This window comes from Nyctibius grandis, chromosome 1, assembly GCF_013368605.1.
Source record: "Nyctibius grandis isolate bNycGra1 chromosome 1, bNycGra1.pri, whole genome shotgun sequence".
Taxonomy (NCBI): Eukaryota; Metazoa; Chordata; class Aves; order Nyctibiiformes; family Nyctibiidae; genus Nyctibius; species Nyctibius grandis.
In genome coordinates, this window is record NC_090658.1 from 9,834,133 (window position 1) to 9,847,334 (window position 13,202).

At 41.3% G+C, this 13,202-nt stretch overlaps 1 protein-coding gene across 1 annotated transcript in view; it reads right to left on the reverse strand.

Annotated features, from left to right (window-relative positions):
- The window catches only part of MEIS1 (Meis homeobox 1), a 105,138-nt gene that overhangs the window by 11,593 nt on the left and 80,343 nt on the right, over positions 1 to 13,202 (reverse strand). The window contains 1 exon segment of the mRNA XM_068396925.1: positions 7,979 to 8,055. Within this exon segment, the coding sequence (XP_068253026.1) occupies positions 7,979 to 8,055 (77 nt within the window).

Here is a 13,202-nt window from a genome sequence, read left to right on the forward strand (position 1 = left end):
TGCACACCTGAATCTCAGCCTTCTAAAATAAAAAGTATCAACCAAAGCCTTCTGACCCCTACCCTGGTCCTGCAGAGCAAAGCTAGGGCAGGAGCGGAGAAAAGAGCAATGTTTGCACGGCGCTGTTTCATCGTATTTCCCTGACACTTTCGCTACAGAATATTAATGCACTGACTAAAAGAAAGTTTGTCAGGTACAAAACCACCCCAGAAGAGGATGGAAGGCCCAAGGGAAAACAGGATATTTTTTTTTTGGCCGCGTATTAACTTCTCAAGTGCTGAGAGCCTTTCATTAGTCAAGACTATTGGCAGGTGAAACCTGTTTGCACCATATGATGCTCTGCAGTGGGAACTGACCTTTCTCCCTCTCAAAAAAGCATCTGTGTGCATAAAATAACACCAGTTATTTTATTTGCTCAATGCTCAGGGCACCATTAATTAGCCTGTTAGCTTGTGCAAAATGATTCCACATTTGCTCTCGAAATAAATGGTGTTTCCTCTGATGGTTTTGCCCAGCCTGAATCCAGGGGATATCGGAGGAATGGTTAGGGGAAACATCCTCCCCTGGTGCTCCTAGATGTCGTGACCCCTGTTTTGGGGCAGTTTGGGGCACGCGGGGACTGCCAGGGTCTATCAGCTCTCCAGGGTGAACACCCTTCCTCTGCTCCACCCGAAATCCCGGAGGCCAAGGTGAGCATTTACCCCAAAAACCTCTTTATCCACCTCCTCTGAGCATCTTCCCCCTTTGGAAAAACACTCGTGTTTCATGCCAAAACTGTTACCGCTACTCCTTAAACCCGTGTGCCGAAACCAAACCCTGCACATTCAAACCACTGCGCTGTATTTTGAAATGGTTTTACTGAACTAAAAAAAAATACCAGCCTAAAATCTGGTGACACAATAGTACCTGATGGCTCTAAATTCACAACTCTTCCCCCTGCAAGCTATTTGCTCAGCTTTTCTAATAATACCTTGGCTGCCTGGCAGCTCTCCAGGGCTGTCTAAGGCAATATGCAAGCTAAACATTTTTTCATCCGATTTCAATATTTTCTTATGAGTAACTATACAGGATTTTACCTAGTGAGTATTCCTGATTGCTGTAATTTAAGAACAGAGAAATAGACTACAGATGTAATATTATTATTGCAATTGGCATTCAAGGTGAAAGGCATAACAATTAGCTAAGACTTAGTGAAAACATAAATGTAAAAATCTGCTTGAAAAACCCAGCACATGGTACGTTTAGAACAGCTAATTTACCTTACATATTCCGAATTGCTCAAACGGTGTAACAATTCACCCAGCAAGATCCTTTTCTAAAGAGTTTTCTTGGGGGTTTGTGTTTTTTGGGGGGGCATGATTTTCACATCGCAAACACCTACTGTCTTATTTTACTCTGGAATAACAAACAATACATATTTGTTAAACCTGCAACATATATTCTTTCTTACTTCCATTTTTCCTCCTTTCTCATGTATTCCCATTAACAAAACAGTGTTTAAATAACATCTGTATACATATTCTTGAATCACATAAAGAAGGAAAGTAAATAGTTTCCAAAATCTGATGGTTAAGTTTGTATTGCTGAAGTTGAGAGGATAATTTGTGAATGTTTTAACATTTACAAGTAAATAAGTACTTGTATTTACTGTATCTGATTACTGAGAAAAGTATTTGTTATGTTCTTACACAGATTCAAATTGCATCTTGACCTTTTCTTGTTTAATCTGTTTACTGCAACAAAAGCAGTAATAGATACATCTGAAAACAAGCAGATATTTTACTCGCCTAGGACCAAAAACCCCCACGTGCGACATGCTCCGCAAAGTGGCAAACCGAATAGCTTGTCTAGTTCTTGTAGCCTGTGATTTGGTAGGTGAAAATCCACCCCTGCGTATAGGACCAGCACCTGCTTTTGCTATGATCCCTCCCTGCCAGCCTCCTCCCTCACTTACACCCTAAAAATAGTGCTGAAGTGGGACTAAAGTGGTGCGCTGGTCACGTGCTGGCCTTTTGCTCAGGGTGAGTATCACCCTCAGAGAAGGAACTGAGCGAAGCTGATGTCTATGTTAAACACCCAGCCCCATGAAGGAGCCTTTCCATCCCCTCCAAGGGGCTGACGTGGGGCTCAACACATGGGAATCACGCAACAACATTATCACTTGGACTTGGGGTGTTTGGGGTGTGCTTTAAATGCACTGAACCCCACGTGTGCTATGATAAAAAAATCACAGCGGGAAACCAAGGGCCTGGGACTGTTTCCCAAAAGTTGGCAGGGCGGAGAGCCATGCAGCCGCTCCGCCTTCCCTTCCATGTCTGCAGAGGGGCAGGCAGGGGCTTTCTGCATCTGCCCCATCTGCATCCTCCCATCTGCCCCATCAGCACCTGTTCCCATCTGCACCACCCCATCCACCCCATGAGCATCCCCCCCATCTGCATCCCTCCATCCGCGTCTCCCATCTGCCCCATCAGCATCTTCCCCTGTGCCTCCTATCCGCATTTCCCCATCTGCATTCTCCCCACCTGCATCCCCCCATCTGCTTCAGCCATAACCCCGCCATCTGCAAGCCAGACCAGGCACGACCAGCGAGCAGATGGGAAGGACACCCCTTGCACTGGTGCTCCCCATTCATCGCTGGGTGCTGGGGAGCAATCCCCCATGAGAAGTGCAAAATCCTTCCATGCCATGCCACAGCACCTTGCCTGTCCTTGCCACGGCAAAGTGCTTCGCCCCCTGCCCCATTGCGACTACAGCAGTGAAGCTCTACCACTGCAGTGACCAGTGAGCAAAGAAACAGAGGCAGGAGAAAATTCCTGCCAGAGGGGAGTTGTGATGGGGCTAAAAGAGTAATAAAGTATTTCTGGGTGTCTATGCCCTGAGCTGGCTGTGCTCCATACAGTAAAGTGGTCCGATCCCTATCGCAAACCTATCTCAGATTTTTCAAACTCATCTTCAGGCTGGTCTTGAAGCCTTTTAAAAATTTCTTCCTTATAAAGTTTCAGCACAAATAACTTCAGCTGTCGCCAAGAATGAGATTAGGGAAATTTACATTATTTGATCATTTTTTCCAGTGTGTTTGGTTGGGGTTTGGTCTTTTTTTTTTTTTTTGCAAGCCTAGGAAATTATACACAAAATTGACATTTAAAGAAGCCAAGGTCATAAAATCAAGAACTCAAGAGTCAGGAAACTCTATTACTAGAGCTGCTTGCACCCTATTCTTTAATCTTCTTTATATGCAAACAGTTCGGTTACCAGCTTGGGGTACAATTTTTGATAGGGCCCAATGCCTCAACCACCCCAATGACAGTTATGTTTATTATAAGAACAAGCCAGGGCACTATAATGTAGAAAAATTGATTTCTACAGGAAATAAACTCTGTCAAAGTTGAATGAATAAGGCAACAAACAGCAAGAAAAGCAAAGCAGTCCTGGCTGAAGCAGCTGAACGCCGCACTGGAGAAGGGGATTTTCAGCTCTGTGTCTGCCTTTGACTGCTTGGAAGCTGCTGAGGAAAGCATCGAACCCAAACTTTTCCCCAGCAGTTACTGACTTCTTGCGCCTCCTCCATGCCCAGCACTGGACCTTGCCAATGTAAGATGACGAGGCATTAAAAATTTGGAGTTTCCACTGAACTCAGTGGTCATTTGACCTTAAATGTGGATAACTTGCTGTCATTTCGAGTCATCTCACAGTCCCAGACCAACATAAAACCGGTGGCTGTGCTGGACCTGGACCTCCCTGAGCCTCACTTCTTTACCTGTGAACCGGGACAACACTATGCTCTCTCTTTGCCGGGGAGCTGTAAAAATATTCTGCAGACCCACAGCCTTGTATGCATATATAGGCAAGTGAAGGTCAGGGGAGGACTTGGGTATTATAGCCACAGGAAACCCAGCAGTAATTATTAATTCCATTTTCAAGCATAGTGTGAATACAGCTCAGCAAACGAAGCACTGAAGAATGAGGGTAAGATAAAATATTGACTAGCTGCTCCATCATTGTCTGGTCTGTGCCCTAGATAGCACAAGGGTATTTTGGAAAAAAGCAGAATGGAAACACCTAATAAAAGGCTGGAGCTTTAAGAATTTGAATTTTCAAACTTAATCTTTTTTTTTAAGATCGTTTTAATGCGGTTGTATGCACCTCTGCATAGAGAGATAGTCACTTATAGACATGCACATATAGAGAGGTTATATAGGCACATTATTCTACAAATACACAGACATTTATCTGTGTGTACCTAGACTTTCATAAAACATAAACAAGCACCTGACACCTAATGCAGCCCTTGATGAGAATTGCTCTCTCCATTGAGTACCACCAGTAATTATTTACCATTAGTTCTTAACGGGAAGAGATTCAGCTGGGATGTAGTAAACACGAAAACTGTGTATATCGTTCAATATAGCCTGGCCGGCTCTCAGCTGAGGGAAGAAGCAATTGGATCACACCTCCTGGATATTTCAATCACAGTTTTTATCACCAGGGAAAAGCACCTTATTAATCTGTACTAGGTTAGGTCCCTTCCACGTCCATAAATGCAGTGCTGTCAAGATTATACAAGTGCCCCTTCGAGTTCACGTTACCGTGCTTCGAACCCTAAACTGCTGCGGGGTTAAAAGACAGAGACCTGAAGGGTTCATTTAGACTAACGACATCTTGAACTCTGCTACCTTCCTACCTGCCACAGATTTCTTTTTGCAACACGGTAAGGGCTCTCTCTTCCCAAGACAGAAACATCCGACTGGGGCAAAAAGATGGTCCTAAAGGGCAACGCTGGTGATTCGCAAGGAAAATCGTCATGTGGGAAAAAAAAAAAGTGAAAAATCCTCTGCGTGGATTATTTCATTGCTTTAAATAAAAAATAAAACAACCCAAGCAAAAGGGTCAAGTTAAAACTGTAGTATTTTTAAAGACATGTGCCCTACCACTGATAGGTTTTCTGGCACGTCTCACATCATCGCCCCATTCCTGTGACTCCTCCACCATCAATAGGAGTTGTGTGCATCAACCCAGGGAGGCCAAACACCGGGCAGACCGTATGTGAAAAGCACCATTTTTTTCATTCTGGCCAAGAACCGAAGTATGCAACTAGCACATACTGTAAAGGCATTCAAAATATGACAAAAAAAATTGTTCAAATGCTTTCAATCTGCAGAAAACAAATGCTCTCTTCACTCACTGCTCTGTGGCAAACTTCTAATTCCATCCAGAAAATCCAGCATTCCCAGTCTGGGCTAACGACCATGCTACCAGACATGAGTTTATGTTTTTCATGCACATTTCATGTATTCCCACATGCTGTGTTGCTGCCAATAATTTATGACTGATCTGCACCCAGCCTGCCCTTCAGCATTTCATTTAATCTCTGCAACAGTGATTTACAATGACTCATCATTAATACAAAAAATGTACATGTGTGTTAACAAGTTGGGAAGAATCTAAGGAGGAAGGCAAAATTTTGTGCAAGTAGTGGCTGATGGACTTACGAGCCCACTGAAGAAAGGCAAAGCTAACCAGAAACGATACGTTAGCTCTTCCCTGCAGCAAATAATTTAGGCAAGAAGAGTTTCTTCTCCTGCGTACCGCCTTAGAACAAAAGGGGTTGAGGAAAAGGTTGGTAGAGGGTTGCTCTGTACCCCCCAGGATTTGGGAGGGGATGAGTAGCTCCTTGGTCACCCCATGGCTGGATGTTTCCCGAGGATGCACATGTGTGTGTGTGCAACCTGCACACTCAGTCACAGCCTCATGGCCTCCTTGTCCCTTAGCACCCATTACAAAAAGCAAGGGCTGAATGACCATATTTTGGCATCTCTGCCCACCACCTGTGATTTAAGAAAGCCCCAACACTCTCTATTATGTTAAATCTTGGTGGGCTGAGGAGGGAAGGGGAATTGTCTCAATAATTTATACAATTGTAACACCACAGCAGAATTACCAAACTAGCTCAAGCAGAGGAAGCCTGCCCTACATCCACAAGACTTCAGTTATAATGTATTTTGACCTACTTTTTTTTTTTTCCCTTCCTTGCACATCAGAACTTACAAAAACACATCTGACGACAAGCCAAAGTAAAAACTCCTCAAATTCGAGGTGAAATGGATACTGAAAAACACCCTGGAAAAAATTCCACCAGCTTTAGTTCAAAGCATCCCATGCTCATCATCTCAAAAAAAATTCTTTGATGGACCACCCTAAATGGACATAGTTGCCCACGCCGAACCGTACACTCCTGGACCCTTCCGAAGCAGCACATGCTTGCTCCACCCCACTGTTAAATAAGACCCCTGATGAACATGCACAGGTTCTCAACTGGCCAAAGCACCTATCGTTAAACTGAAGGACAACCATATAAATTAGGGTATTGCCTGGGTGAAGTTTGGAGGACGTAAAGCTGAAGCAAACACTAATTTTTCCGGGCTGAGACAAAACACCCCAGGTTACGTTTCCTTATAACACGTATTTTACTTTTAGTGCCTTTTATTCCTCCATTTTAAAGTAAGTATCTTGGAAGTGTACTTCACATATACTAAGTATTTGGCGTTTTCCTTTATTCAGTGTCTTAAAGGGCTTCAAAAAATTGATCTCCCAGGGCTGCTGTGGGGTCACAGAAATTGATAACCTGTACAAGCTATGCTTATGTGAGCCCGCCTGCGTCGCCCAGATAGTGCACTTTGTAAATTAATCCTCCAAAGGCAAATATATTGTAAGTAGCTTGTTATCTCTAAAGTACTAAATTGAAGAATACATGGGATTATATTGACAGAAATTACATTTTCTGTAATGGGGTTTAATATATCTAAAATCTCTCCCATAGGCTCCTACTCTCTCTAAGAGAGGAGGGTTTGTTAATGTAGGTGCAATGGACATCAAGACCAAATTTATTCACTAAAATGGATTAGGCCATGTAATCAGAGCTTCAATAATATTAATCTCTGACACTTATTGAATGGGAAAAAAATACTTTTGTCTGCAAACTGGCATTCCTCCCTCCCTTCTCGCCAGCAGGCTTGCTGTTCGCCTTGGCCATTTTCTGGGTATTACTTCAAAGAGGATAAGGTTTCCCATCATAAACACTAATCTAAAAATATTAGGACAATTAATTAGATACACTTAGTTTTACAAGGTATTAGATTGCAATACACTTCAAATATTGACACTTGTTCTGGGATAGTGGGAGAAACCTGCATTTCGATGCAGTAACAAAGGGTAATAAATCAAACTTTTCTTTAAGGGTTTGCTGTTGTGTTTTTATACTTAAATCACAAGTAATTTTCACTGGTTGCCTTCACCACGTTCTGGACACTTAGCAACCCCAAATCCACTGCAGAAACAGCACGGATCCAGATTTCCTTCAAACAAATCACTACTAAAACAGATCAGGGGCTCCAGCAACCCTTAGCTGGAATAAATAAATAAAATTGCTCCACACCGTACTTTAGCAGCAAAGAGCCAGATTGTCCTCAAAGTTTATTCAAGCTTTCAACAACTCAACTTTTTAACCAAACCAGTAAAGAGAGAGAAGGATGTCAGTCAAAAAGAAAAACTCCACTAACAACATTAAAAAAAGCATGACAGCATCCCAAAATAACAATACGCTTTGCAGAAACAGGGCCAACTGCCCTTTTTTTTTCACCCAACATCTCAACCTCTTCCAAGACCAAAGTTTTCCAAATGGATGTGGCTTTCTCTTGAAGAAGACACATCCTCAGCCAGAAGCAGGACCGATACCCAAATGGGAATACACTGAAATCTGCCCACTGAGAAAGCGATGGGAAAATAAAACACTGCTTGTTTTCTGTGACAGCAAACCTCCTAGTTCCCATAACCGAAACCACTCGCCCAGCTATATCACTTTTGCATCAATAAACTGTTGGGGGGACAGAAGCAGACAAGGGCAAGGTGTGTCCTCAAAAATGCAAAGCGTTAGCCAGAGGGTGCCAGCGGCCGTATAGAAACACTAAGGAAAATTACTTACCAATTGTTCACTTGAAGTATAGTGAGCCCTGTGTCTTGTGCCAACTGCTTTTTCTGTTCTTCTGAAGGGTAAGGGTGCTATAAGACACCAAAATAAATATATACATTTAAAACAATGCTTTTTTTTTTCCTACTTTTTATTTTTAATTAAAAAAAAAAACAAATCAGAAGCATGACATCTATTATTGAAAGGTGAAAATGCTGAGGTGTGTCACTCTTTTATAATTATTAATGGGCTACTACATCACTTAATTAATGGTAGTAAAAGACAAGCCAATTATAAAGATTAGTGAAGTGGAGAAATAACTGCTTAGGATACTGGCAGTACCTTGATACTCAAGAAGGCTATTTGTTGCATTAGCTGAAAGTTTTTGCACTTGTCTCGAATGACCGATTAGAGTCAAATCGCCTTTTTTTTTTCCTGTATTTCACAGAACAATAAAGAATGCGATAAAGCACTTCTCTGTAAAACTAAAACGGACTGATGTTTTCTGAGATAGTGAACACAAATCTTGCCAGTGCCTCAAAATAATTTACAAATAAGATCAGCATCCTGAACATAAACAAACGCCTGGGTTCTGAACGCAGGCCAAGGCAAGGTCAATGATCAGCACATTTTTGCCTGACGTTAACATAGCTGTGCTGCACTAATCCTGAGAGACAGAAAATAAATACTGGTTTAATTGAAGATAATGTTAAAATTCAATCATAAGTTAAGTTTCTTGTGAGAACTTGATTGCTTTCTCAGAAAATTCACTTCTGCATGAATACAGATTGCTTAATAAATCAACAGCAAAAACCACATCCAAGTTTGAAATTTAGAAATTACACTAGCAATATCATTTCTGTCCTTGCCCTCCACGTAAAATGTCACCATCCGAAAAGGAAATGGCCAAACATCGCAAACATAACAATTCCCAGGAAAAACCCTGGTTTTGAGGATCCAGTTTGGCTCCTAACCTGGACACCCGAGTTTCAGTACACATTGGATTCAGACCTGGTCTGCTGCAAGGTACGTAGTAACATTTCAATAAAGATAATTTGATATAACTGGTTAGACCTACCCCAACATCCTGTTTTAGCAGTTGATTTCACAAAGTATTTGCTGTTATACACACATCCCTCTTTTTCCCCCCGAAACATTCCCGTATTCTTTGGATATATTCTTCAGCATATTACACGAGATGTAAACTGAAACCTTGTAAAGTGTAAGAATTTAAAACCTCGTAAAATTCCATCTTATTGGTATCGTAACTATTTAGCAGATTTTATATATTCTTGTAAACAGCATAATCTGACACCTAATGCTGTGTTACATGGCTGCATCACCTCACTTTACCAGATAAGAATTTTTGTAGTAACTCCCACAGCTTCCCCTTGCCCTGCATGCCCATTTCAAAGCCCACCGCTGTGGCAATCAGCTCCAAAAGATACATTTTTTTCCCCTCAAAATGGGGAGGAACTTCCCTCTCTTTTAAAAATACTGTTGCTTGACAGTGTGCCCACAGAGAACCTGCACACCTGTAAACTACCCCCTGTACTTTCTGCATGTATGTGAAACAGCTCCAAGTATTGCAAAGTGGAATACACAGGGAAGAGGATTTTACTTTTTTTTAATGGGTAATTTGCATTTTACACATGCATAAATACAGCATGAATTTTATCGTCCGCCTTATATACATGTTCATCCACAACAAACAGTCGTACTTGACTTAGGTCCATCTACCTGAAAATACCATTTTGCTTCTCTTAAAAAAAAAACAAACCCTACAGAGATGATCTGTAACATTTTCATCTTTATAGCTTACTTCCCTTTTCATTACTTTGAATCAAGCGAGGACAAAATTATTCTTTTTTTTTTTTCTTATTTCGCTTTGCCACCTTACATGTGATCTAATTTTAAGTAATTGAACAAACTGTGTCTAATTTCATGCAGCAAGCAATAATTACTAGACGGCCTCTAGCTATTGGAATTGAGAACTCTGTCTCCATTAAGCAATTTTCAATTGTTCTGGACTTTTTTTGCAAATAGACAGGACTGGATAAAATTAGCCATCAGAATAATACAGTCACTGTAAAAATAATTGCTTTAAAAGTCCCAAACCCCAAATTCCTCAAATTGCAGTATGTTTAAGGCCATCTGATTATTTTTTTTCATAGCCTAGCATAGCATAAACTTTTAATTTCATGATAAATCTATAATTGCCATAATCACATGATAGCCTGGGACTTCATGTAGCTAATCCCTCTTAGCTAAAGGTTCACAATGCAGCAGGCTTTTTAACTACGAGTCGGTGTGGTTTAAAATAATCTTAAAATGCTGGGCATCCTTATTATATAAGCTTTCTGTGGATCGTACGAGTTGTTCCTTTGTAGGCTAAAAAAAAAAAATTAAAATAATAAAAATGACTTGACAAAGAATCAGCATGCCACAGGCTAGGTTGCTATAAAAACATTCAAAGCCTTGTTGTGTTCCCACCCACAGGGCTAGGAAGGCCTGTGCTACAGGCAAAGGCCGACATCCATTGCAACAGAGAGAAAGGGGGAAACCCTGAGAACTGCCATTTTAAGAAGAAATAGGAAATTCGGTCGAAAGTGTTGCTGTTGGTCTTTATTTCACCCGTGCAAGAACGACAGGTGCCTTCCAAAAGCTTTCTAATGGCTGTTTAAAGGGATAAAAACACATGCACAGCGATATGTGTATATATATTGCATATATATGTATATTTGCATGTATATGTATAAAATATCTATAAATATATATTAAATAATATATATCCTAATCAAATGGTTTAATTTTAGGTAGTCCTGTGAGAGCAGGGACTTGGACCTTAATCCTTAGGGGTCCCTTCCAACTTGAGATATTCTATGAAATATATAAATACATAAAACATCTAAATATAAAATAAATATATCTAAATATATAGATATATAAAAATATAAGACATATAAATATAAAAAAATATAAAAATATACTATGGAAGTGTGTGTCTAAAAAGACCACACTGACTCCCGTTGGCAAGTCCCACCTATCACTCTGGATCACTTTGGGATATCAAAGCAATTGTACCACTGTTCAATAAACAGTGACTTGAGACCTTTACTTTGTTGTGTACATTAGCTCCTAACCATTATCTCTTAAAAGCTTAATTATTTGCAAACAATTGATCAAGATGGGAATTGGAGAAAAGAGAAGCTGGACCACCGGGAGAGCTGGCAATGCATTAGGAGAGCAAACAGAAGTTACCTTTAGGTCTTATAATCAGAATTAACGATTGGGACCGTACACAGGGCAGCGCGAGAAGCTGTAACGCTCTCACTGGGAGTGTTTCCCCATTTGATCTGCATTAACACCTCAAGTGAAAGCCATAAAACGGTGATTACAGATGGGAACGCTGACCCTCCTTCCCAGAACCAGCCCAGCTTGTGGATACTGGAAGACTGCAGACAGGCTTCCTTGCCAAGGCCAGAGGAAAGGGCAAATCCAAGGTGAAAAAAAAGTAGGAAGCAGGCAGGTTTAATAAAAAAAAATAAAAAAGGCATTTGAAAGAAAAAGGCTGACAACAGATAAGGACTCTGAATCTGCTCCAGTATTTTCTGATCATGCCTGCTGCTGCTACAGCACTACAGAGCAGCACCCACCGAACGGTATGAGACCTAGTGCTTTTCCCTTCCCATAAATCTAGCGCTGAAATGCGGATTGTTTGGCACCATTAATGTGTTTTTGAGGCTCTGTGGTATTACTTTTAATAATGACTTACTACAGAAAGTGATTGCTTAATAACACCATCAAAGTCCGCCATGCAAATGAAAATTATCCCTGGGGGATTTGCCCGAGGGTAATACGAACAGTTAAGGAACATTTGAAAAGGTAAAATAACTATGCAAAATATGAGTCAGAGCAGTCATTTTAGCAGTAACAAAGAAATCAAAGTGACAGAGAGAAAAATGTAACTTTCCATCATATTCTCTCGTTCACTGTTTTATGAATGGTATTTAGAGAGGCAGCAGCCTTAATAAAAGCCCCTTTTTAATGCAGCCGAGATAATTTTTAGCAAAACAAACAATAAAACTTTTAAATTCTTTTTTTACCACCTTTGACTACAGCCAATGGTAAAATCTCCAGTAGATCCAGATGGAAAGCATCCAAGTTTGTCCCTTAATGATACCCCTTGTCCAACGTACTCCTTTCCTCAATTTTCCGCCCCAGGCTGCAAACGCTGGATGCCAGGACAGCGATAGACTTTATCTTATCTGTAACCTGGTATCATAACACTCCCTCCCTCTCTGCCTTGCCCGCCGTGGCAGTGCAATCGTCATGGTCGCAGAAAAATATGAAAAATAATCCTGCCCAGACCTTACTGCTGAGATAACGGGAGGCAAACCCACCCCTTCTCACCTCCCCAAATTACTAATTCCTCAGGGCACCAAACAGCCTCAGCACCAACACTGCCAACCAGCCCTACGCAGCGCAGAGCCAGCAGCAACCCCCAAGCAAAAGGTTGAATGTTACATTATAAGGATGTCGTGGCAACCATCCAGCGTCGCCCTTATCGCGACAGTGCCGTCGCTTGGCTGACCACGCTGGGAGAACCATTTCGGAAGTCCTTTTATCCCCCTTCCTCCAGCCCTTTGCCTCCTCCAGAGCTCAGCCTAATGCACCAAGGTGAGATGACCTTGAGCTAAACTCTGGTAGGTGATGGAGAGAAACTACCCCCCCCAAAATGTATGCCCTCAGGAGTGGCTATTAACTGTTTTCTAACCTCAAAATAAAAAGAAAAAAAAAACCAACACTGTGACTTTTCTTGTTTCTGAAGAGCAAGCCAGCCTACACCTGACTCAGTAACCAGAATAAAGCCCAAGGTTCAGCCCTCCAGTGACAAACTGCACATCAGTTTTACGCTGAGCTCTGAATCCTTGCTTTACCCAAACTTGTCCAGGGTTAGCTAAGGTTTGGGTCTCTCCCCTTCCCCTACCTCCTCCTGGTTTGCATTTGAACTGTTTACATTAGTGATCAAGTTGATCTACCATAAATTATTATTTTTTTTCAATATCCATAATGCTTTCCTATTGTCTCTCGGCTTTATGAATTAGTTTTACTGTTGCAGTGAATGCTTTTTTTGTCTCCTGACTGCACATTATCAAAGGGACACTTTGTGCCTGCCATTTGCATTACAAAAGCAGTGCATGGTGTAGTCTAAGAACAGAGCTTGAATTTATAGCAG